At 36.2% G+C, this 25,950-nt stretch overlaps 1 protein-coding gene across 2 annotated transcripts in view; it reads right to left on the reverse strand.

The window, feature by feature from the left end:
• The window catches only part of ASXL3 (ASXL transcriptional regulator 3), a 183,690-nt gene that overhangs the window by 69,981 nt on the left and 87,759 nt on the right, over positions 1-25,950 (reverse strand). For both annotated transcript variants that reach the window (XM_064379306.1, XM_064379305.1), the window contains 3 exons: positions 20,759-20,876; positions 19,695-19,814; positions 8,245-8,408 (listed from right to left, as the gene is read on the reverse strand). In XM_064379306.1, coding sequence (XP_064235376.1) covers positions 8,245-8,408; positions 19,695-19,814; positions 20,759-20,876 — 402 coding nt within the window. The remainder of the gene's footprint in view (positions 1-8,244; positions 8,409-19,694; positions 19,815-20,758; positions 20,877-25,950) is intronic.

The following is a 25,950-nucleotide window of genomic DNA, read 5'->3' on the forward strand; positions in this document are numbered from 1 at the left end:
AATTCGGCTGTGAACCCATCTGGGCCTGGGCTTTTTTTGGGTGGTAGGCTCTTAATTGCTGCCTCGACTTCAGACCTTGTTATTGGTCTATTCAGGGTTTCGACTTCTTCCTGGTTTAGGCTTGGCAGGAGGCAGCTGTCCAGGAATTTATCCATTTCCTCCAGGTTTTCTAATTTATGTGCATAGAGTTGTTTGTAATAATCTCTGATGATGGTTTGAATTTCTGTGGAATCTGTGGTGATATCGCCTTTGTCATTTTTTATTGCATCTATTTGGTTATTCTCTCTTTTCTTTTTTATTAGTCTGGCTAGTGGTCTGTCTATTTTGTTGATCTTCTCAAAAAACCAGCTCCTGGATTTATTGATTTTTTGAAGGGTTTTTCGTGTCTCTATCTCCTTCAATTCTGCTTTGATCTTAGTTATTTCTTGTCTTCTGCTAGGTTTTGAGTTTTTTTGATCTTGCTCCTCTAGCTCTTTCAATTTTGACGATAGGGTGTCAATTTTAGATCTCTCCTTTCTTCTCATGTGGGCACTTATTGCTATATATTTTCCTCTAGAGACTGCTTTAAATGTGTCCCAGAGATTCTGGTATGTGGTGTCTTCATTCTCGTTGGTTTCGAAGAACGTCTTTATTTCTGCCTTCATTTCATTGTTTATCCAGTCAACATTCAGGAGAAAGTTGTTCATTTTCCATGAGGCTGTGCGGTTCTGGGTTGGTTTCTGAATTCTGAGTTCTAACTTGATTGCACTGTGGTCTGAGAGATTGTTTGTTATGGTTTCCGTTCTTTTGCATTTGCTGAGGAGTGATTTACTTCCAATTATGTGGTCAATTTTAGAGTAGGTGTGATGTGGTGCTGAGAAGAATGTATATTCTGTGGATTTGGGGTGGAGAGTTCTGTAAATGTCTATTAGGTTTGCTTGTTCCAGGTCTGAGTTCAAGTCCTGGATATCCTTGTTAATTTTCTGTCTCGTTGATCTGTCTAATATTGACAGTGGTGTGTTGAAGTCTCCCACTATTATTGTGTGGGAGTCTAAGTCTCTTTGTAAGTCTTTAAGAACTTGCCTTATGTATCTGGGTGCTCCTGTATTAGGTGCATATATATTTAGGATCGTTAGCTCTTCTTGCTGCATTGATCCTTTTACCATTATGTAATGTCCTTCTTTGTCTCTTTTGATCTTTGTTGCTTTAAAGTCTATTTTATCAGAGATGAGAATTGCAACTCCTGCTTTTTTTTGCTCTCCATTTGCTTGGTAAATCTTCCTCCATCCCTTTATTTTGAGCCTTTGTGTATCCTTGCATGCGAGATGGGTTTCCTGGATACAGCACACTGATGGGTTTTGGCTTTTTATCCAATTTGCCAGTCTGTGTCTTTTGATTGGGGCATTTAGTCCGTTTACATTTAGGGTTAATATTGTTATGTGTGAATTCAATCCTGTCATTTTGGTGCTAGGTGGCTGTTTTGCCCTTTGGTTGATGCAGATTCTTCATTGTGTTGATGCTCTTTACCTTTTCGTGTGTTTTTGGAGTGGCTGGTACTGGTTGTTCTTTTCTATGTGTAGTGCCTCCTTCAGGAGCTCTTGTAGAGCTGGTCTGGTGGTGATGAACTCTCTGAGTTCTTGCTTGTTCACAAAGGATTTTATTTTTCCTTCACTTATGAAGCTTAGTTTGGCTGGATACGAAATTCTGGGTTGAAAGTTCTTTTCCTTAAGGATGTTGAATATCGGCCCCCACTCTCTTCTGGCCTGTAGGGTTTCTGCTGAGAGATCTGCAGTGAGTCTGATGGGCTTCCCTTTGTGGGTAACCCGACCTTTCTCTCTGGCTGCCCTTAGTATTTTCTCCTTCATTTCAACCCTGGTGAATCTGATGATTATGTGTCTTGGGGTTGCTCTTCTAGAGGAGTATCTTTGTGGTGTTCTCTGTATTTCCTGGACTTGAATCTCGGCCTGCCTTGTTAGGTTGGGGAAGTTTTCCTGGATAATATCCTGAAGAGTATTTTCCAGCTTGGATGCATTCTCTTCGTCACATTCAGGTACACCTATCAAACGTAGATTAGGTCTTTTCACATAGTCCCATATTTCTTGTTGACTTTGTTCATTCCTTTTTACCCTGTTTTCTCTAATCTTGCCTTCTCGTTTTATTTCATTGAGTTGATCTTCGACCTCTGATATCCTTTCTTCTGCTTGGTCAATTCGGCTGTTGAAACTTGTGCATGCTTCACGAAGTTCTCGTGTTGTGTTTTTCAGCTCCATCAATTCGCTCATATTCCTCTCTAAGTTGTCCATTCTTGTTAGCATTTCGTCAAGTCTTTTTTCAAGGTTCTTAGTTTCTTTGCATTGGGTTAGAACATGTTCTTTTAGCTCACGGAAGTTTCTTATTATCCACTTTCTGAAAGCTGATTCTGTCATTTCATCACACTCATTCTCCGTCCAGTCTTGTTCCCTTGCTGGTGGGGAGTTGTGATCCCTTGTAGGAGGAGAAGTGTTCTGGTTTTGGGTGTTTTCATCCTTTTTGCGCTGGTTTCTTCCCATCTTTGTGGATTTTTCCACCTGCTGACTTTGTAGTTGTTGTCTTTCTGATTTTGGTAATTTTAAGTCTGCTGTGGCAGAACTCATAAACCCCCTGCTCTTCCCCCGAGGTGTTCTGTCCCAGGGAGTTACTGTTTTCTGATGTTCTCCTGTGCGGTTGCTGTTTTCCCTGCCCACAAGGTGGCAGCCTAGTCACACTCAGGTTGCAGAGGCTTCGCTAAGCTGCTGTGGGCTCCACCCAGCTTCCGTGTGAACTTCTGGGTGTAGTTAGAACTGCTTCCGCTATGTTGGCCCGCCCCTGTAGTGACGGAGTCTCTGTAGTGGCGGATTGCCTTGGTACAGAACAGCAGGGTGCCTATGGAGAACGCCCCTCCTCCACAGAGCTGGACCGTCCCGGTTTCAGTTGTGTTTCAGGTCTTCTTGCTGGGTAAGAGGGGACACCGTCTCATCCGATCTGCCTCCGGAGCCGCTGCGTTGGCTAAAGCCGCGGCTCTGAGATTCGTGGCGCTGGCCTGGCTCCCCGTTTCAGCTCCCCTTGCTGGCTTATAGGGGACTCAGACTCTCTCACTTTATACAGTGAGCCGTTGCCTCAGGGTGCCGGCCCAGCGGCTGCGCCGTTCAAGCCAGCGGCGCCAGCGGCGCTGGCGACCCGTGTGGCTTCTCTGCGTGTGAATCTCCTGTTCTGTGGGCAGTAAAAATCAGTCTGGAAATACGGCGTCCACTCACCCTCTGTGCTTTCTCTCGGAGCTGCATTCCCGAGTTCCTCCTAAGCGGCCATCTTGGATCAATCTCTACTGTCTTATAATCTGCATACATAATGACTTTCTGGACATTTCATATAGTGGATGAATTTCAATCCAACATGTTAAAAACAAAACTTAATCTCAACCCCGCTTCAACAGGTGCTGTTAATTGCCCCCACCCTGTATATATCCCCTGGTAAAACTTCTAAAACACAGATTTTTAAAGTATCTCTGACCTCTACCACAAGTGCACCATTTTACTTCAGGAGATGATGAACACACTCCAAGCTCCAAGGATAGTAGGCATATTTGGTTTAGGCCAATCTGCATATTCCATTTCCTTGGCTAGCGTCATTGTTTAAGAAATGCTCATGTGATCTAAGCAGTACTATTAGTGTGACTCTTAGGTCTTTTGCTTGAAATACTAGTATTCACCCCATGCATTGAGGCAAGTGCTCATATCTTGATTCAGGTAGACATCCTACACAAAGAGATTCGGGTTTAGAAAAACATCCAGAAGAAGGCAGAAGATTTTATGAATTATTTAAATAATTAAATGAGCCTTTGATAATAACTGAGACCTAGGACCAACAACAAGAAGTCCACTCAAACTTCTATCTTCTAATTACCTGAGCCAGTAAGTGTCCTTTTATGACTTAAATGTCTCTGAGTTGAACTTTCTTTTACTTGCAGTATAATGTGTGAAGAATAGAATTAAATATAAAACTAGATGCAGCAATGTGATAAAAACAACTGGGGTAAATTAAAAATAGAATCTAAGATAAACAGAACTCTTAAAAAAAAGAATGAGAAGTACAACTACAGGAAAACAAACACCTAGAAAGACTGCCTTAACAGCCGGCACTGTCAAGATAAATGGGCAACTCAGCTCCCGTATTTTGGATGTAATACTGGAATGAATCCATTTCACATGGGTCCAGAGGAGGAGGCCCTTTAGGACTACTTCATGATAGAAAGCAGTAGAAACTTGGGGTAGCCAGAGGAAAGCAAGAAAGCGAGGAATTCCAGATTTTGTAAATATGTGAAGACATAATTGAAATTTTAGGTATTTCACATAAGACCTTCAACTGGCTCAAATAAATCTATGGAATCAAATTCACATTCCCATGCCATCTCTACTCATTATGGCCACAAAATAGTGGTGTTCATCTTCATCTGGACATTTGCAATAAGCTAGACTAAAACAGCAGCAGTTTTGGCAGTTTGTTGCATCAAGTGACCAGTCCCTTTCTACTAGAAAAGAGGGTTGAGGCCACTTTGAGCAGAAAAAGAGCACACTAGCTCTAAATTTCCTGGTATAAAATGCTGACAGGCCCACAGAGCTTCTCTTTCTTAAGTCACCCTAGAAAAAATATCTAGTTGCCTTCTAGACCTTTAACAATCCCGTTTCATAGCTGTCATTTATTCCTATTCATTCTGGGTTGAAAATATGTCTGGAATTCATTCCTTCCATTTTCAACTCCAATACCAAGGTCAGACATTTATTTCATATCTCAACTACTGCAACTGTCTCCTAACCAGCCTCTCTGGGTCTTACCTTTCTGCTGTCCAATCCATCATTCACAGAGGTACTTGCTTCCAAAAAAGAAAATAAGGACTGCATTTTATTTATCCTTTGGATTATCTTCCCTTCTCCTATGTCTAGGCACTAAAATATGTGTTTAAACTATTTCTTGCATGTCATTTCCCATTTGACATGTCTTTGATGGTACATACTGGTTTCAAAGAGTTTAGCCTACTATCAGGCCATCAACGTTGTAGACCACATTTCCCTTCAGCAAAATAGCCCACCATTTTCCCCTTTAGGTGGCTCAAGTCATACAGAAATACTAAATCTTCTGGAACATATAAGCAAAAAGTATTTGTAAATGGCATGCCTTTCCTTTGTAAAATTCACTTTTCTTTGGCTCTACTTAAGAAACATCTACCAGTCCTTTAAGGTTCAACTTAAGCATCTTCTCTACTATAAAAATCTTCTCCAATACTACATTCAGATTAAATTTCTTCATCCTCCATATCTTCAAAAAACTTTCTTTCAACTTTTATTATGACATTTATGTAATTCTAACTGGTTTTGTACTAAACTTGGTATAACACTTATCCATTGATTAAACTTATTTGCCAGTAGTGAGCAGAGTATTAAACATTTCCGTATGAAGTGTTTTCTTTCCCCCTTCTATTATTCTTCCACAAGATTCATTCTTGTATCTTCCACAAGATACATTCCTATATAAAACACACAATACATGCTCAGTAAATATTTTTTGAATAAAAAATAGTTTCTCAATGGACTAAGTTATTCAAGGATGAGTATTGTGCCTTATTCAATTATATTTCTCAGAGTGACTAGAAAAAACTGAGTAACAAACTGCTAGAGGTTGAATAAAATATTGGGCTTAGATTCTGGCCACCTGGGTTACCCTAGTTTTGACTAAAACTAGGACAATTTGTTATTTATTCATTCCAAAAATATTTACTGAGTATACTGTTGATATGGTTTGGGGGTTTTGTTCCCTCCAAACCTCAACTGAAATGTGACCTCCAATACTGGGGATGGGCCTAGTGGGAAGTGTTTGACTTATGGGGCAGATCTCTCATGAATGTCTTGGTGCTGTCCTCACAGCAATAAGTGAGTTCTCCCTCTGTGAGTTCAAGCAAGATCTAGTTGTTTAGAAGAGTCTAGCACTACTTTCCTTTCCCTCCTCTTGCCATCTGATGTGATTTCACCTTCCACCATGATTATAAGTTTCCTGAGGACCTCATCAGAAGCAGATGCCAGTAGCTTCCTGTTTCCTGAGGCCCTCATCAGAAGCAGATGCCAGCACTATGCTTCGTGTATAGCCTGCAAAATCATGAGCCAAATACACCTCTTTTCTTTATAAATTACCCAGTGGCAGGTATTTCTGTATAGCAATGCAAATGGACTAACACAGTTGTACATGCCAAACCCTATTTCTGAAGCCGATGACAGATTTGTAAACTAAATAAACTGCACCTGTTTTGAAGTGGAGGAAGTAGTTGTATAAGCTAATAAATCAGATCTCTCCCCGAAAAGTTTCTAATGCCTAAATTCTAAGTCACACAAGCTTATAACTGAAGAGTCATCAGTGGTTCCTCCCTATACCTTGCTTCAAGTGGTACTCGACAAAATGAAAAATTGTGACTACTGGAGAAGGAGGTGGTAAAGGAGAAGGAGGATAAGGATGATGACAACTGCATTTTTCCCCTCCTCTTTAATTTTAATTCAATGCTCCAAAATCAAACCCTCATTATGCCTTTTGGGAACAAGTAAAATTGCTTTCTAACTAGTCTTTCTACTTCCATGCTTCCCATGTCTTCCACTTTCATGTTTCCCATGTCTAACATTCTCTTTCAGTACTGTCAGAATAATTTCCTTAAAAAGTAATGGTCTTATTATCATAGCTCCATTCGAAATCCTTCAATGGCTTTGTATTACAGACACAGGGAGAACACCATCCAGACTCCTCAGCTTCATATTCAAGGAATCTTCCAAAGTACACTTCCCATCTGTCCTTCCAAAATCATTTGCACCATTCTTCCTAAAATCCAGACTTCCACCAAATTAGCTGTTGATTGTGTACCGCTGGACTCTCACTTGATACTTTTCCATTCATTTTATTCAAATTCTACCTCTGTATCTCAAGGCCCAAATCAAGAAGTTTATATTTGACTCTGATATTTCCCTTCTGCATATAAAAGTGCAATATACTTTGTACTTTTCCCCTCAAGCTTACCTGTTTCTAACTCATATTTTGGTTATTTACAAATATAGTTTATGTATCCAACTACAGTGCATTTAATCTTTCCTTCAATAAACATCGACCATCTTGCTATTATTCCAAAGCACCTAGAACATACCACATTCAGAGTGAATATTAAGTAAATGTTGTTGAAAGAGAAAAAACTCCTAGTGAAATGAAAAAGTGCCCAAAATCAAAATAATCTTTTTCTAAATATGAACAATAATCACCACCAAAGGGATACATATAAATTGTAGCAAACTTGCTTATCATATTTAAATATATATGAAAGAAAATGAGTAAGTCAGAAGAAAACAGAATCAAATAAAAAGCTAAGAAAACTTATTCAAAGTAATATGAAAATATTAAATAAATTTTGTCCACTTCAATTCATGGATGTACCTATCATCTCAAGACACAAATTCATAAATATACATGTATTAAGTCCATCAACTGAAAATGATATAGAGTTTCAGAATTCACTGAAATAAGAATCATAAGGGAATGTTTCCTAGACAGCACTTAATAAATTTTGTGAAATTTAATAAAAGTTTAGGTGATGAATTTTTTTTTCTTTTTCTTTCCTAAGCAAATAGCCTTAAAAGATGATTGATGCCTGCTCTTATGGGTTTATATTTGTATTTCCTTATTTTAGAAGCTTTTCAAAAATATAAAAATACACTTAAAGCATTTGCAGTTATATTTTTAAAAAGGTAAAAGGTGATTATTTATAGGCAATCATATTCATACTGATAGACTTTCAGAGAGCAATTGCAAACATAAATTTTAAATGCCTTTTGGAAATAGTTGAGGATAAAAACATTTACATAATTTCTTAGAAACCCTGGCTTTTTATTGCTGCATTTCAATATTCCCTCTGGGCAAAGGAGCAGCTACTCTAAAGATTTATTTGATAATGGAATGCTTGATTTCTTTGTTTTCCCTTTCCAATGTAAGTTTATAGTTTTCATACTACCACAACGCACTATATTTTAAAATTTGAATTGGCTCGCTATTAAGAATAAAAATGGTTTCATTTTAGCAGATTAAATAAGCTAATAACAGCAATAAATAGATATGCATAAATTACAGAAATATACTATGTCTGTATGTAAGTCATCTTTGATAATAGACCTGCCACTTCATCATAATATAACTAGTGGCTGATATCAAATATCTAAATCTTCTACTTACCTGCCTATCCACTTCTGGAAGCAAAAGCAGGAGGTATTGTTGAAAATGCTGAGGTAAGGAAGCAAACGTATGTTTATTTATTAATGCCCTCAAGTTAGTGTTGACAAGAATAGATCCTGGGGTTTCTATGTCAATGTCCTCAGCTTTGGTCCATTTCAAGTGCCCTGTGATGAACAAGCAAGAGGCATGAATTTACTACAGGTAGAGGGAAATGTGTATGTATGTACACACACACAGAGTCACGTATATATAGTGAACATGTATATTCAATTATATGTTTACTTCTATCCCTTTTACAAATGGTATTTCAGAAGAGAAATTCTCAAAGCTTCTTCCATTATGTTTCTGTCTGGCTTCAGTTATCTATCTTTAGTTTTCATAATGTATACTTCACTCAATATCTTCCATATTTTTAGCTCAAAGCAGCACCAGATTCCAATTAAAAAATTTCTGAGCTTTCAATTAATAAGAATTTTCAAAAACTCCAAATGCATGAACAGTAACAACTACAATGTATGTAAGTTTGGCAAGACCTAGTTAGCAATAACAGAAACAACAGTACTGTTTATTTTAATAAAGATAATGATAGCACTAATAGCTGTGTGCTCCTCATGGATTATTTCACAAGCACTGGATTATTTCAAAAGGTTTGGATTCAGGGCATTTCTGTGGGTAACACTTTAAAAAGCATTCTTTTTAAAAAATACTAGGCTGGGTACAGTGACTCATGCCCTGTAATCCCATCACTTTGGCAGCCTGAGGCAGAAGAACTGCTTGAGCTCAGGAGTTTAAGACCAGCTTGGGCAACGTGGTGAGACCACATCTCCACGAAAAACTAAAACAAACAAACAAAAAATTATCTAGGTGTAGTGGGATGCACCTGTGTTCCCAACTACCCCAGAGTCTGAGGTGGGAGGGTCACTTAAGCCTGAGAGGTAGAGGTATAGCGAGCCATGACTGCTCCACTGCACTCAGCCTCAGTAACAGAGTGAAACTGTCTCAGAAAATAAAAAATAAAAATGAATTAGCTACTAGGTCTGAAACACAAATAAGCTCTGCAGGATAATTCTACAACTCAAGGCACACTGACCTCCAACAGAAGGCTGTATGTAGAGTTTACATCTCAAAATCATGACACACAAGAAAATAACATACCATAAGGGATAGTCAACTGAAGCATCAAACACAAACAGAAGAACTGCCATTCTGTTACTTGAGCTATGATAACCACTTGAATGTGATTATAAAGAGTATGTTTTAAATCAGAGGTCAGAAAATAACAGCTCATGATTTATATCCAGTCCAATGCCTGTTATAGCAAATAAAGTTTTACTGGAACATCATCATGTCCAACGGTTTATATATATTTCTCACTACAATGTGGAGTTGAAGAGTTGTTACAGAAATCACATGGCCTGAAAAGCCTAAAGTATTCACTCTCTGGCCCTTGAAAGAGTTTGCCAATCCTTGTTTTAAATAACTAAAGACAAAAGAGTGATTTTTTTTAATTATGAAAAAATAGGATACTGTGATAAAAGAACAGTCTGATTTTAACAAGAACCAAATAATGCTTTTATACATACAAATTTAGTAAAAGGTTTAAAAAATTTTCAGTGGACATAACAGAGAAAAAAAATTATTAAGATATGAACCTAAGGAAAATATTTAGATGTATTGTAAAAATGATGAGTCAAAATGTGATAGGGAAGAAATATAGGGAATGTGATAAGTCAGGAGCTTCAGAATTAAAAAACACAGAGATTGCAGAGAGGCAATATCTGAATAACTAATGACTGAATTTTTTTTTTTTTTTTTTTTTTTTTGAGACGGAGTTTCGCTTTTGTTACCCAGGCTGGAGTGCAATGGCGCGATCTCGGCTCACCGCAACCTCCGCCTCCTGGGTTCAGGCAATTCTCCTGCCTCAGCCTCCTGAGTAGCTGGGATTATAGGCACGCGCCACCATGCCCAGCTAATTTTTTGCATTTTTAGTAGAGACGGGGTTTCACCACGTTGACCAGGATGGTCTCGATCTCTTGACCTCGTGATCCACCTGCCTCGGCCTCCCAAAGTGCTGGGATTACAGGCGTGAGCCACCACGCCTGGCTGAAATATTTTTTCAGAATTGAAATAATGATTAAAGTTCTTGAATAAAACTACATACTAAATCGCAAGAAAGATAAATACCCATTTATCTATCTAGTGTGTTGAAATCTCCAAACATCAATAATAAAAGGAATATCTCAAAACCATTTGGAACAAAACATAGATTATCGCCAGAGAAATTATAAGATGGATAGAAATACTATTAATAAATCAATAAATAGACAGTGAAATCCGTCCAAAAGGGCAATAGAAATTGTGTCAATGTAGAATTTCATTTATAACTATGTCTCTAAAAAATGACAATGATGGTAATTATAAGAATGTTTTGGTATCCTAAATCGAAACTCTATCCCTTAGAGAATCTTGCTGAAATAATCACTAGTGTATGTTCTTAAAAAATAAATAAATTATATCAAAGAAGAAACGCAAGAGTTGCAAAGGCAATGATAAGCTAAGAGACTAATAATAGACATGAGTAAATCCAAACAAACGTTCACTGTAGAAAACAATAATGACTTATGTGGGAAATCAAACAGAGTGGAAATAAAATACTCCACAATAACTGTATGTAAAATGGGAAGATGCAATTGAAATCAGAGCACTATAAAACTCTGGTATGTTTGGGAACAAGAAAGATATGAACTAGCTCTTTATTTAGTTAAAATTCTATAAGTAGCTACCGAAAAAAAAAAGAATTATAATTTCCAAATAAATGGATGGATGGAAAACCCAATCAATCAAATGGAAGGAATAAAAGGAGGGAAAAAAATTAAAATTAAGCAGAAAACAATCACAATAAAGGTAGCTGGATTTTCATATTAGATATAAAAAGTAACAAAATCCATTTACTTGCTGCTAAATACACATTAAAAAAATAGTATGGAAAGAATAAAAATTAGAAAATAATAAAATAAAAATACTAATCAAAAATTCAAAACAACAAAAAAGTCATACTGCAATATTAACATCAGGCCAGATAAACAAAGGTTACAAAAATATATTACTAGATATGAAAAAGATCATTCCTTAAGTGTATAAGGAATAATTTAATGGGAATATATAGTGACCTTGAACCTGCATCCATTTAAATAGCACAGCCTCAAAATGTCAAATTCAAACAATAAAAAAGAAATTGACATCATACAATGCTACAGAAAGTATTAACGCAGACTACCAAAACCTGATAGTTTGAATCAAAAAAATCGTTTTAAGGCTACAGAAGACTTTCACAACTCAATAATCAATCTTGAGCCAACAAATTTAACACAGGGCATTTTACTGAGCCATTAGAGAAAGCATTTTTCTCCCAGCACTCAAAAGCAACAAGAAAACAAAACACAACACAACTGACCAGTGAGTCTCAACAGATACTAAAGAATAATATAAAGCCTCACCTTTATATTATTAAAAGAAATTAAATGCAGTATATTACAAAAATATCAATTCCCTAATATCCCACACATCCATTATAGGTTTAGACATTCAAAAACACACTTGTATGTGCTTTACATGTTAGAGAAAATAATTTGTAACAGAAATTATAAAGTATTTGAAAATTTTAAAATGCCACTCAATTGGTTTTAAAGGTAAATTGCATATATTAAAGGGTAGAAAAAATTGAAAATTAAAGGCTTAAGTGTAAAAATAATGAAGTTAATAAATGATCTAAAGAATAAGAAGGAAGGAAAGACTAAAAGAAAAAGGCATTCATTCATTAAATACAAACGAACAATGAAGACCATCAACAATAAAGAAGTATTTTTTATTAAGCTATTAAAAGACATCTCTGGGCTGAGATGGTATAAATACACTTGATCTTAGCCAAAAGGCCGAGAAGCGATGAGAGACGGTATAAATAAATGTGAAGAGGAATAAAAGGTCAGGACATAATGCTTGATAGAGTACATATTTAAAGGCAGATCAAACTAACTAAAAGTAGATGTAAAAAAACATAATAATATTATGACTCTTTGCAATGTAATTGAAGACAAATTATTTTAAGCTTTATACATTTCCAAATTTAACCTGATAAGAAGAAAAATAAATGTATAAAAACTTTAAAAAAAAAATGAAACAGTATGCAATGCCCTCTTTCTCACATACACAAAAAGTACAAATTACAAATGGCTCTAAAGATAAATTGTATGTGGGGTGGAAGACTTACTTTCTTGACCTAGTCTCAGGAACTCCCTTACTATTTCATTTTATACTATTTCAGAAATAAAGAAAAAAACTTCTTCAATTGACTTTATAATAATAATATAACCTTTATTATAAAAGAAGGAAAAGCAGGACAATATGAGAAAGATAGTATATTAGCCAATCTTACTTATAAATACATAAAATTTTACAAGTTGTTTCTATTTTAAAAATCTTACATTTATTGAGTTGAGATGTTGGGCATATAGGTGTCTGTTTTACTAGCATCTGTATTTTTTATATGTTTGAAATATTTCACAATACAACACTTACACCACAGAGCGAGAGTAATTAGGAAGAAGCTTCTTTTCTCAGAAATAGAGGCAAAGGCCAAAACTAGAGGCAAAATCTTAAAAAATAATAATAGAGAAAAAATTTGCTTAGTTCTTACTGCATAGTATAAGTATTCTCATTTAGTGAGAGTGATTCTGATTGGAGGAAATGTTGGAAAATTGAGAAAAACGTAAAACTTTTTATTTTCTACTTCTGAAACATGTTATGAGCAATGTGAGAGATAGGAACTTACACTGCTATTATTTAGTATGTTTCAAAATGTTTACAAATATCATAGAATAAAGAAGCTTCAGAGAGGCACACAGTCTTTTATGACAAAGTCAAAAAAAAAAGATCTATTTCAAAGATGTCCACCTAAGCAAAAATATGTCTTATAATATTGGAACAAAGACAGAGAAGATGAACTAAATTTATTGCCACAGAGGATATTTAATTCCATTTTAATTATCCTTACACATGTACTCTTAATTGGCTTAAGAACAATCCAATTATATATGATTGTCTTATCTCATTAAAGTTGGTACCTCGTATCTCCCTACAGTGCCCAGAGAAGGAAAAAGATGAAGTCATTTTAGCCTCTAATTCCCAGACACTTAGCCTAGAGGGTCTGAGGTAGGGCAAAGGAGATGAGAAGCAACAATTACTACATTGCCAGTCTATGCTACACAATAAGACACTTGACTGATCTCATGATAAAAACCATGGTGAATGTGTTCCACTAGGGTCAGGGAAATTCTCTATTATCTTGGCTACAGGGAGTTCGAAGACCACCAACCTGAGTAAAAGTTGCAAGCTCCTGAACATGTGTTGATCGCTGGGCAGTCTGCTGGCTTCAGGACTCACATATCCCAGAAAAGAACCCACAGAAGGATTATGTATGAAGTGTGCATACAGACACACTCACATAGAAAAGCACATGCAAAAGGCAGACCAGGCAGACAAGAAGCACTGCTCAAACACAGAGTTTAAAATCAAAGAGATCCTCATGGTCTCAAGAAATTAAGAGGAATGATTCTGAAAAAGAGCTCTGCTAGGCGTAGTGGCTCACGCCTATAATCCCAACTACTCAAAAGTCTGAGATGGGAGGACTGTTTGAGACCAGGAGATCCAGACTAGCCTGGAAAACAGCAAGACCCTGTATCTAAAATAAATAAGTAAATAATAAGAGTAGCATTGGTATAGTGGAGCATGCCTGTAGTCTCAGTTACTTGGGAAGATGAGGCAGAAGGATTTCTTGAGCTCAGGAGTTTGATGCTGCAGTGAGCTATTTTTGTATCACTGCCCTCCAGCTTGCACATCAGATGGAGACCTTGTGTCTAAAATAAAATTAAATTAAATGGCGCTCTGAGAAGAAAAATTGGCTTTCAAAGAATAAAGACTAATGGGAAAAATATCTATCAGAGGGCAAAATCTAATCAATATACAACATGAATCAATGTAGTATTCACAAATGAAGAAATTGTGTAAAAAGTCTACATGGAGCACTGAATCCATTAAAATATAGTACTAGGGTTAATGAACTATATGAATTACAGTTAAACAAATAAAATATAAATGTTATCAACTCTGGTATTCAAAAAATAATGCAACAAAAATATGCAGGTAGGAAGGTCTGTAATGTAATTATTTCCCTATCTTTTTATAATATATTGTCTAAAGTTGAAATGAGTAGTTAAAAGAAAATCACTCTTATTTCAGCTATTATATATTATTATATTTGTAATAACTCTGGAGAAAACTTTTAGATATGAATATATCTTGTGGCAATATTTAACAATTTTGGTTTTATGGTTTTACTTTTTTATCATTTCATCTAAAATTAATTAAATTTATTACTTTCAATTAAAATGGTGTAACAGGTTTTCTAATATAATCTCTGGCTATAGATACACAGTAAGAAATATCAAATAATGTTTATAATGCACTGGAGATAATTATTTTGGATGAAAAGATGGGGGCTATTCAAACTTTATTTTTATATTTATACATTGATTTATTTAAAGAGTATGTACCAATTTATAAAATCAACAAAGCTATAATTCTTCACTGCAAAAATAATAAACCAAATAAAATATATTGGAAGGAATCCCAGAAGTTAAGCCCACCAAGGACATTTATTAAAATCCCCTTGGAGACATTCATTAGAAACATACATTTGTTTAGCAAGCACTTTTTAAACTCTTACTATGTGATTGGGTAGGAAGAAGTATAATTAAAACTGGTTTAGGTCAATGACCTTGAATTCGGGGAACTTACATTTTAGTTAGGGAAAATTGTAAGATATTAAGAAGTAGAAAACAAGTGGTAAGAGTACATTACTAAAGAATTTTTTATGTATTCACAAATCTATGTTTTAAGTGCAATGAAGACAGTGAGATGATAATATACCTGGTTTGTTTCAGAAAACTTCATGGGGGAGGGTTTTAAGTGGTTTATCCTTTGCTAAGAGAAGGAGAAAGGGTATTATTAAAACAACTGATGAGGCAAGAAGAACATATGCTTCAAACTGCATTTGCAGCTGGCACCTACCCTTCATCCTAGTAGATAAAATTTCTACTGCCTGATTATTTGGTAGTCTAACATTTACTGTTATAAAAATTTTCAAGGCCTATAATAAAGAAGTCTTTGTAGAAATTGTTAGCATTTGTTTTATGCCTATCAGAACAGTGTTTTCTATTATACTTGATTAAGAAATAGGAAAGGGACCACCAAAGTTTTGTTTTGTTTCATTACAACATCATCAGAGAAATACATACCATTTTAGAAGCACTATATTTTTCAATTGCACTCACCCCATGACCAAGTCTGATAAACAGTGGACTACTCAGAGAAATATCATCATAGTTTTCATACATAACCTGGCGATGAGCAAACAGAACAAAACAAAAAACCTACATCAACAGTCATAGCTTCCTAAGCTGGGTGGTATATTTCTCATGAGAACTTTGGGATTACCATCATCAGAACTAGAATGACTGAGGAATATTTTTCTTTTATTTTTCAATTTAAGAATTAAAACTGAGACTGAGGAATTTTGAAGTTTCTCCTTTTATTATTGTTTTATTGTATGCTTCTAACCCTCTCCAGGGAAGCTAAGCGTGAAAGGGTCTGAGGGGGTCCATAGTGCCTCCTGTATTGAAGAGTGTTGAGAGAACATACTGAGGTCCATTGTGTCTTGGGCTACACTTATTAGATTCTAAGAATCTAAGTGATTAATTCTTAGATTCTTAGAATCCAAGTGAAACCCATACCTTGCACAGGGTGAATATCTTGCAAACTGACAAAGCAACTAATTGCTAGAGATCAAGAAGAAGCACTTAGGGGAAATCAGAAGAACTTTTTATCCTGTTAGGAAAATATCACAATGAGAAAAAAATTATAGACTTACATCCTGAACTCTGATTTTCATTGGATTTTGTTTCAGAATTATTAACTTAAATTAGAACAGACTTATGGTATTTGTTTTACTTCAGCATGGTTTCAACAGGTTAGGACTTATACATACCTACCCACTACCTAGAGAAGGCAAAGAAAGTTAGAAACCTTATTTCCAAAACCATGTGAATTAGACGTCTAACTCAGGTGGAAAAAAATAAGAATAGGAAATACAGGCTGTCTCTAGTTGGCTGGCTAAAGGATATGAGGTGGGATCACTCCTTTAAATTGGTTCTGCAGCTACACATTGGTGCACAAAGAATGACCTTCTCCACAAACACAGCATCATTTTTATTCAAGAAGATAGCAGTAGCTTCATTATGCTGAACCCCACAGGATGTGTCATTCGTTCATTTAAACTGCTAGGCCATTCAGTTAATTAGAATCAGTTATTCATTCCAAACTCATTCAGAACCTTCTAAACAGAAGGGCTATGATGGTTGTAGTAAGGACTACAGAGGTGGACAGAAAGGCCACTGTCCCACGGAGTTAACAACTTAATGGCAAAGAGCAGAATGTACATAAATACACCTTACAGAGTATTAAATATCAGCCTGATTCTAGTAGGACATCAAAAACATCACTGTCTAAAAAGGACATGAGTTATTTTCAGGAGATGGTTACATTTCAGGCCTGTCCTTTCATTCCACGTTTTTCCATTTTCTACTGCTGGGCATATATTGGAAGCTTTAAAAGTACTACTGACTTCATTTGCACAAAATAAGCCATTCCCTTCAGCTGCTTGATAGGTTAGTCAGCCAGTCACAGTTCCTACCCAGTAAATGCCTGCAGTTTATTTATGACAGAATTGTACTTCAATTGACTTATTTTAAATCCCACCTTCTTCCTCCTTGTGTTTGATATAGGATAGGGTGAGAAATCTTACAATTGCTAGCTCTCCTTTCATGTGTAATTAGAAGTGCACTTTAACACCTATGATAGTCTCATCATGTCATTTCTTGTATTTCCCTCTGTGGTGCCTACAGGTCTAAAATATAGGTTAGATGATTTGACATTCAGATTCTATCCAAAATGAATGGTTTCGACTTTGGAGTTAGATATGCCTTGGCTTGTATTACTTAGCTGTGCCATTTTCACGCAACCTCCTTAACCTTTCTGGATCTCAGTTCCTTCAGCTGTAAAACAGACATCATTCTACTATACCAAATTGAAGTAAAATTAAAAGACATAATTTATGTCAAAATACCTAGACCATTCCATTATATATGGCCAGTGAATGTGTGGCTTCACTTCTCCATTCTTCCATTAAAGTAGTTTCATTATCTCTACTACTTTCTAGTCTAGAACAAAGCAGGTTCAAAAGATTGGGGGGCCTTCTTCATTACCTTTTAGTTTGCTAACAAGTCAGCCGAAAAACTTCAGCAGCACGATATTTAACATATAAGATGTTTAGTGGCTTGCAGGATTTCCTAAGAGCAGACTTGTAGATCAGTTTTTGTATCTTTCAGTTGACTTTCAGTATTAAAAATAAATTGTGATTCTCTAATTCATTGAGCATGGACTTCAAGGTACAACAATCAGAATACAAGAGACCTTGGGCCAGGTACGGTGGCTCACTCCTGAAATCCCAGCACTTTGGGAGGCAGAGGCAAGTGGATCGCCTGAGGTCAGGAGTTTGAGACCAGTCTGGCCAACATGGTGAAACCCTGTCTCTACTAAAAATACAAAAGTCAGCTGAGCATGGTGGCGGTGCTTATAATCCCAGCTACTCAGCAGGCTGAGGCAGGAGAATCGCTTGAACTGGGAAGGTGGAGGTTGCGGTGAGTTGAGATTGTGCCACTGTACTCCAGCCTGGGCAACAAGAACAAAACCCATCTCAAAAAATAATAATAATAATAATAATAATGAATACAGGAGATCCTGACTGAAGATTTGAGCCCCTGAAAGGATCCTGACAATGGTACACCTTAGTAACTTTCAGTCCTGAAGTTACTAAGGAAATAAATGAAGATGCCCCGTGCCTTAAATTTTCATACACTTATTACATGGCACTAACTTTACGGAGATTGGTAGCTGACAGTTTTTAACTAAAGGTCACCTGATGTTTAAGTCTCTTAGTGTATGATAATGTGGTACTATTTGCAATATATATATATATTTTAGTATATTCTTTATGTATCACTTACCCACTATGGTTTTCTATTTCAGAAGCTGCTTATATTAAAATACTTACTTTACAACACCCAGAGTACTAGGAAAGAATATATCAATGTATAGGTAAGTATGGTTATACACAAACTCACATATTTTGGGCTAGAGAATAACCGTAAAATTATTTAGCCTTGAAAACAATGCAAAATAGGGGATTATGCTATATTTAAAGATTTTAAATCCAAAAGAGATTCTGCTTTCCTAAAAGTCTCTTATCTAAGGATAAAAAACTCCTATTTAAAGTCCTTTTATTGAAAGTGTGCCCCAGGATTTAGCAAAGTGTCTGTCATATGGTAGTAATTGATAAAACTTCACTAAAAGAAAATCAGATAAAATCTTGAATTTTATAAACAGATAAACTCTGCAAATAGGAATTATCTCAAGTTGCCAAGAAAGTAAGTGGCAGAACAGGTAATAAAGTGCATGTCAATAAATTTATAGTTTCTGCTAAACATTTTACAAAATATTATAATGATGTAGGTTATTATCATGAACCTATTCACAGGTAAAACAACTGAGAGAGAGAAATGAAGCCATTAGGTCCAGGTGTAGCAACAAGGCGGAGCAGTTGAGAATTCTAATGCTTGACTCAAGACACATTTATTTTTGTCTTTTTAAGTTTCATGTTCTTTTCTCCCTGAATGCTGTTGTGAGTTCCTGATGAAAAGTTATCAGGAAGAAGTATGTTGAAGAAAACCTGGTGCTGACTTGAAAGACCAGTGGAGTGTGTCTCCCACATTTCTCAGAATTTTTACATTATTTTTTCAGACAGGTACTACTAAATATTTTAAGCAGAATAGACAAAAAGCAAGAAAGGGTACTTTTACTGCGGCAGACCCCACTGACAATGTACTCTCCAGTTCAGTGAACCCTTTATAAAGGTTGCATTTTTTTTCTTCCGATACAGTATATTCCAATAAAGTGAAACCTAGTTGCACAAACACTGCATATTTGATAGAATCATGGCCAGGCAGACTATTTCACAGATATCAATTTAAGTCACCTATCTTTACCCTCTGCTTCATCCAATAACATCATTCACAAATTTGAGAATAGGCTTAAGACCATTCAGTTGTAACTACAATGTTTCCTTATTTAGCGCTCTTTTTGGTTTTGATAAATGGAGGGAAATTTTAATTTCCTTGTTTAATCACTAAAACAAAAAAAGTTCTGAGAATTTTCCTTAATTTATTTGAAAAGACATAAATTTCTAAAACATGAAATGGCACAGTCTATTAAACACTCACCTAAACCAGACTTTTTTAATCGTTTTAAGTGCTGACTTGTTTGTTTTCCAGTGGGAGATTTTTGCCCATGTTTCATTTCTTTATCTGAACTGTCTGCTTCACCATTTTTAGATTCGGATCCTAAAAAAGGAAATAGTTATTATGTCATTATCTTCTCTAGCTGTTCTCGAAAAGAAAAATCTAAAATTGTTTGAGGAACTGTAGATATAATCTCCTTTTCTAAGAGTTAGTACACTACCTCTGGCCACAATCTGATTCCTCTACTGGATATAAAAAGAGAAGCCCAATAAATCAATCAAACAGAACAAAAAGCAAGAACAGATGGCCTAATAGTGGAGTCAAAAATATGTTCAGTGATCTGATAGCTTTTAAAAGAAATAGAGTCAGATCTTTTGTAAAACTACGTGAATAAGCTTGAACAACACTATGCCATTTTAAGACAATACAAGACAGAGACAGAAAGATGAGGAAATACATCTTGAACACAGGGAGAGATTATACTTTTATGTATAACTTTATGTTGAAGTAGAAACAGAAAATACAAACATTAATCTATAACAAATAGAATAGTACATAGCTGATAAAGTGACAGAAGGTAAATTAGAAGAAAAGGTCAGGGCTGCACTTGGGTGAAAAGAATGCTGCCAGAACACAAAAACTAATAAAGGATTTCTGATTTTGCAGCACAGGACTGAAAAACAAATTCACACTCACCAAGAACTGCTTTTGATGGGTATTATACATCAGCATGTGGTCCACTTTTGAAATTCAACATTCAAACAAAAGCCAAGGCAACAACAAAATTCACCTACACATTTTCTTACACCTACTGTCTTTAGCAAATGAAGTCATTTGATCATGATGAGCAAGCTGGTGCCTTTTTCTTTTCTAAACTGGAAGTAGTCTATATTTTTGAATCACTGAGTCAAAGATATAAAAAAAATTAAACCAAACCTCAAATGGAAATATTATTCAGTTTCAGAAAAAAGTCATGACATCTCTCTCAGTGAGGAAGTCTCCTCCATGAAGAAACTGGCCAAGCATACGATATTTCAGCTCTTTACCTGAAGGTGAATCCGACTGCTCATCAGACACCTTTAATGGTGTCAAAACAACACGAGGAACTGTCTTGTTTACCATCATTGAGACTCCATTTCTTCTTTTCTGCTGCTGCCTCAAAGCCTACAAAACATAATAAAAAGATATAACATAAAAATATAGCCAAAATGATTTCTCAGAATTAAATGACTCATTTGCCCATCATTAGATAGAACCTCTTCAGAGACTTAAATTCCACAGAGCCCCTAATTTCTCAGGATTCTTAATAGTTACCTTCATATCATTTTCCCTCAAAAGCATAAAATTAGGCTTTGGCAAAGGGTATAAGCCCGATACCATTTTCGGTACAATTCTAACAACAAAGCAGCACTTAATGGTTTCTTCTGCCTTAGCACTGTGGCTTGAGAGTCCATGGAATTTGAAACTATGACTCCCAAGTCAAATTAATGTAAAATAAATGTTTCAAAACCAGGATAAAAATATATGTGTCTGCACTTCTCTCGCAGGTGCGTCCTCTCCAGTGCACCGCTCAGTCAATCAAGTTAACACTGAGTGTCATCAGTATGTACAGCATGTAAGGACTACAGTATTGATGCACTCACTCAGCCGTGGGGAGCACTGCACAAAATCACTGAACATGGCAGGAATCATTTATTTCTGTGAAGGGAATCAGTCCTAATCTTGGAAACCTTGCAGCACTTGGCTTCTGTCTGCTTGACTTTGGGCATTAACCTTCAGAACACGAACATGACAGGTTCTAGCAAATCCAGGAAAAAAATGGATATGAGAATAAATCTCTCCAAATGGGAGCGCTTTGTGTTTCATGAATGAATTGACCACGGTGATGATAATGTAATAAAAGACATTTAAAAGTTTTGAAATACAGCTTATCTAGCTGATCACTTTATACAGAAAATTACCTGTAATAAAAAGCGTCTTAAGCACACAAAACTGAAGAGCCATTAAATTTACAGTCACAGGAATGCTAAACCTCCTCAAAAGGTTAAAAGGCTGGCTTCACACTGTCTCAAGCCTTTTTATTCCTAGTTTCTGTGTAATTTCTACCAATTTTAGAACATTCCAGTTACTTGATTAATGTTTTTCGACTGAGAGTTGTCAGAATCTCCTGAAAGACTGCCTTGAGTGTATTTCCCCTTGCTGTCAAAAAACGATGTCCTTTTATCTGCAAAAGGTATTAGCTGAATGCCCAACTTGTCGGCCATAAGATTTAGCAATCGAATAATTACAGAAGTGAAAATTAAATACCATTTAAATGAGAGAAAGCATTTAAATTATGCAGATAACTTGTTCAGATAAGATTTAAAGCCTGATGAGAAAGTAAAGGCTTTGGAAATCTATTACAAATGATATTGTTGCTAATGAAAACCTAAGACATTTTTTCTTTGATTCTTGCATTTATTAAGTTTTCATAAAGTACCCACGTACTATACATGGGAGAGGGGCAAGAAATACAAAGATTAATAAGATGCCATCCTTTTCACCTTTAGCCTGCTGTCAATAATATATTTAATGAGAGTATATGTGTTATAAAATATTTAAGACATTTACTCTTTCTCAAGGTGTATACATAATTGCACATAAATTTTGCACATAATTGAATCAATCTGTCTAGTATCGTATAAGGATTCAAAGGACTTTATAGACATTAACCTATCAATCCAATAATAAAACAGAATACAGCAACATAGCAATTTAAATTACAATTAAGTCCATCTTTGCCCATTATGTAAGACTTCACAAAACAATTAAGCCTGTACAGAGTGATCAATTTTTAGGAGTCTTTACAGCATATATTTAAACTACTTCTCATGGAAAAAAAAAATTAGGCATTTTAAAAATAATCAGTGTGCATGGTGGGGCGGGAGGTTAGAGAGTTTATTTTAGAAAACATTTAGGGGAAAAAAAGATGAACTAACTAGAAGCTGGAATCATAAAGTCAAAGCTGGCATGTCTTTTTAGAGCATTTGTGGTAAATAATAATTAAAGCAAAAAAAATTTGACCTCAATTTCTGAGCAATAAGAATAAAAACCCAGAGCAATTTTGAATTTTAAAGAGACAAGGTGGAGTCAAGGCAAGGATAAAGGAAAGTAACCAATATTGAGCCCATTTGAATAATGTTTTTTGAATATATATCTCTTGATCAGAAAACCTATTTCTTAGTGCGATATTTTTTAAAAGTACTGACACACACTATGTACCTGTAGGCAAACAAAACTAAATCCCTACCATATAAAAATATATATACACATTTTTGAGATGGAGTCTCACTCTGTTGTCCATGCTGGAGTGCACTGGTGCGACCTCAGCTCACTGCAACCTCTGCCTCATGGGTTCAAGTGATCCTCCCACCTTATCCTCCCAAGGAGCTAGGATTACAAGTGTGCACCACCACGCCTGGCTAATTTTTTGTTTTTAGTAGAGACAGGGTTTCACCACGTTGGCCAGACTGGTCTTGAACTCCTGACCTCAAGTGATCTGCCTGCCTTGGACTCCCAAAGTACTGGGATTACAGAAGAATTTTACAAAATTTCAGAATTTTCTGAAATTCTAAGAAAACAAGAAAATTCCTAGTTTACATTATGCTACAAACATAATAGAAATCATCTGCAAATTACAGAAGAATCTTAGGGGTTTTAAAAACATACATACTTATTTGTTTTACCTCTGAAAAACAAGCATCAGATGTGTTCCCAAATAACAGATGAGCAGATAAGGCAAAAATTGAGAAGTCTTTGTTTACTATGAAACTAGTAACAGTGGGAAAGGAGCAGACTGCTAGACAAACACAGGCATCTTGGAGTTCAGTTACCAGAATGATAAAAAGTGGCTTTTTGACTTAACCTCCTAGACCAACAGGTATTTTAGATGGAGTCTGTGGCTACCATAAAGATTCCAATTCACTTTCCAGAAAGTAGGATTTCTTTGAGTCTGGACAATGGGGACAACCTCCAAGAAGATGAGAAGGCTGATATAAGGACAAAAACAATGTCTCCTCAACTGAGTTGTTTGGGATAGATGGGTTGACTCTAAACAAGAGAACTCTGGCATTTTTCCTGTCCATGAGGCAGTCCATATGTGATTCCTGCTCCCTTGTTGCAGGACATGCAACCTGCAAGTAAAGAGAACTAGCTCTTCAATTCTTGTTGTTGTTTTATAACACTATTTCTGCAACTATATGCATATCAACTACTCAAACATACACTGCACATCTCCTCACAATCCTCTGAAAAATGCGAAATGCCTTTTGGGCTAGGCTGGTCGTGGGTAAGGAAAGGACAGAGTAGGAGACTGCAGTTAGCAGGAACACATACCTCATTGGAAGGGTCACTTGCTACTCAAGAGTAGCATCAAATCTAGATTCCTGAGTGAATCTTCCTGTTTTTAAGAAATGTGCCAGACAAAGCAAAGCTGATTGTGGGCCAATTTCAGCATGAGGGCATCAATTTTTGAGACCTACTAAACACCATTTCCCCACCCATCGTCCAAAGAAATGAGTCTGACCACTACCCAAAATAGGTATTAAGATCTCTTTCTTTTAATGTGCTGAACAGCAGAGGAACTAAGGCTGCTGCTGAGCTGTTTTAATGGCAGTGTGATGCAGTGGTTAAGGAGTTGCAGAGTCAGAGAGAGATTCAACTAACTAGCTGCTGGGTGAATGACTTGGGTCAATGTCCCTACAAAACAGAGGCAGTAGTGCAGGCAGAATGCTTTAAACAGAAAATCTGCAAAACAGTGGTTAGCAGAGTTTACCTTATATAGTACATACTCAACAAATGCCATTTTTTTCTATTTATATAATTTATCCTTTCTGCAACTGATGCATTTTTGAGACCTTATTCAGTTGTACCATAGCATAAGTGCTACTGATCCACACTAGTGAATATGACAATGGTTTTAATTATTATACATTTTAGTGAAAGACTGACAAGGAAATACATACAATAACATAGTGTTTCACTCACATACAAGTGCTAAGAAAATTATACCAGAAAATTATACTCTGAAGTACAGTAACTTGGGTGGGGAGATACAATCTAGAGTGGGATGTCAGAAACAGCCTTTCTGGAAGCAACAAAGGAGATGAGACATAAATGACAAGAAGAAACCAGTTGTGTGAAAACTGTGGGGTCTCCAATATGTAAAAAAAAAATAGTATCACATCCACTAGCAGTAACGACTTTTGATTATTTTAGAAATTTAAAAAAAAAAAACAGAGTGGATGGAAAAAAGGAGTAGGGAGAAGAAGGTTTACAGAGAAAGCAAAGAACCCCAAAATGGTTGCCAAGGGAGGACTTACATTAAGGATGCAAAATGTGGGGACAAATATAAAGCTTCCCTTCAACCCTCCCCAAACCATGCCTATGCCTCAAATCAGAAATTTCATTGGAGAAAGGTTTCCTGATTTTATTATGCCTCTGTTTCTTCTTTCTTTTTTTCCGAGTTCTCCAGGATTAGAACTGAGCGTAAGAATGAGAAGACCAGGGTAAAGTGGTCTTAACTAGTGTTGTCATGGCCATGACATCACAACCTCCTGGGAGGCAGAAGGCCAACTGCTGGATTTTTATGGCCTTCATCAGTGGATACATAAGAAGCTTTTGCAGGGAGGCCTTTGAAACTGCATTCAACAGTGACATCAACCAAGTTCTCTCTAACTGATCTCCATGCTTCCCCTCTGCAGAGGCTCTACATACCTCGCTCCTCTCACCTAAGCAGGCAGCTTTCCTGGGCAAGGTCTTTACAAATTTCCCATGCTTGACTAATTGCTCAGCACCTGCTCAGGCCACAAGCACAGTCAGTATCATTGTCCCACTTGACACTGTTTAGCCTAGCCATTATGATCAGCCCTCTACCTGTAGAATTTAACAAATCTCATAATCCTTAAAAATACAAGGTCTGAAACACACACACACATGCGCGCACGCGCGCGCGCACACACACACACACACACAGTGCCCAAATCTTGAGTTATTTTTTATGCATCTGCTGGGGGTTGTTCAATCAACCATCTGGCCTCCTCTTAGTCCTTTGCGGCTATGTCTGACACCTCTCTTCCAAACAGGGTTACTGGTATCATATTGTCTGTAGCTTTGAGCTTTTGATGAAATGCTATGAAAACAAGAAAATTCCTATTTTATATTATGCTATTTCATATATAATAGAAATCATCTGCAAATT

Source organism: Aotus nancymaae, unplaced genomic scaffold, assembly GCF_030222135.1.
Source record: "Aotus nancymaae isolate 86718 unplaced genomic scaffold, 86718_ANA_hifiasm-v0.15.2.pri h1tg000020l, whole genome shotgun sequence".
NCBI lineage: Eukaryota > Metazoa > Chordata > Mammalia > Primates > Aotidae > Aotus > Aotus nancymaae.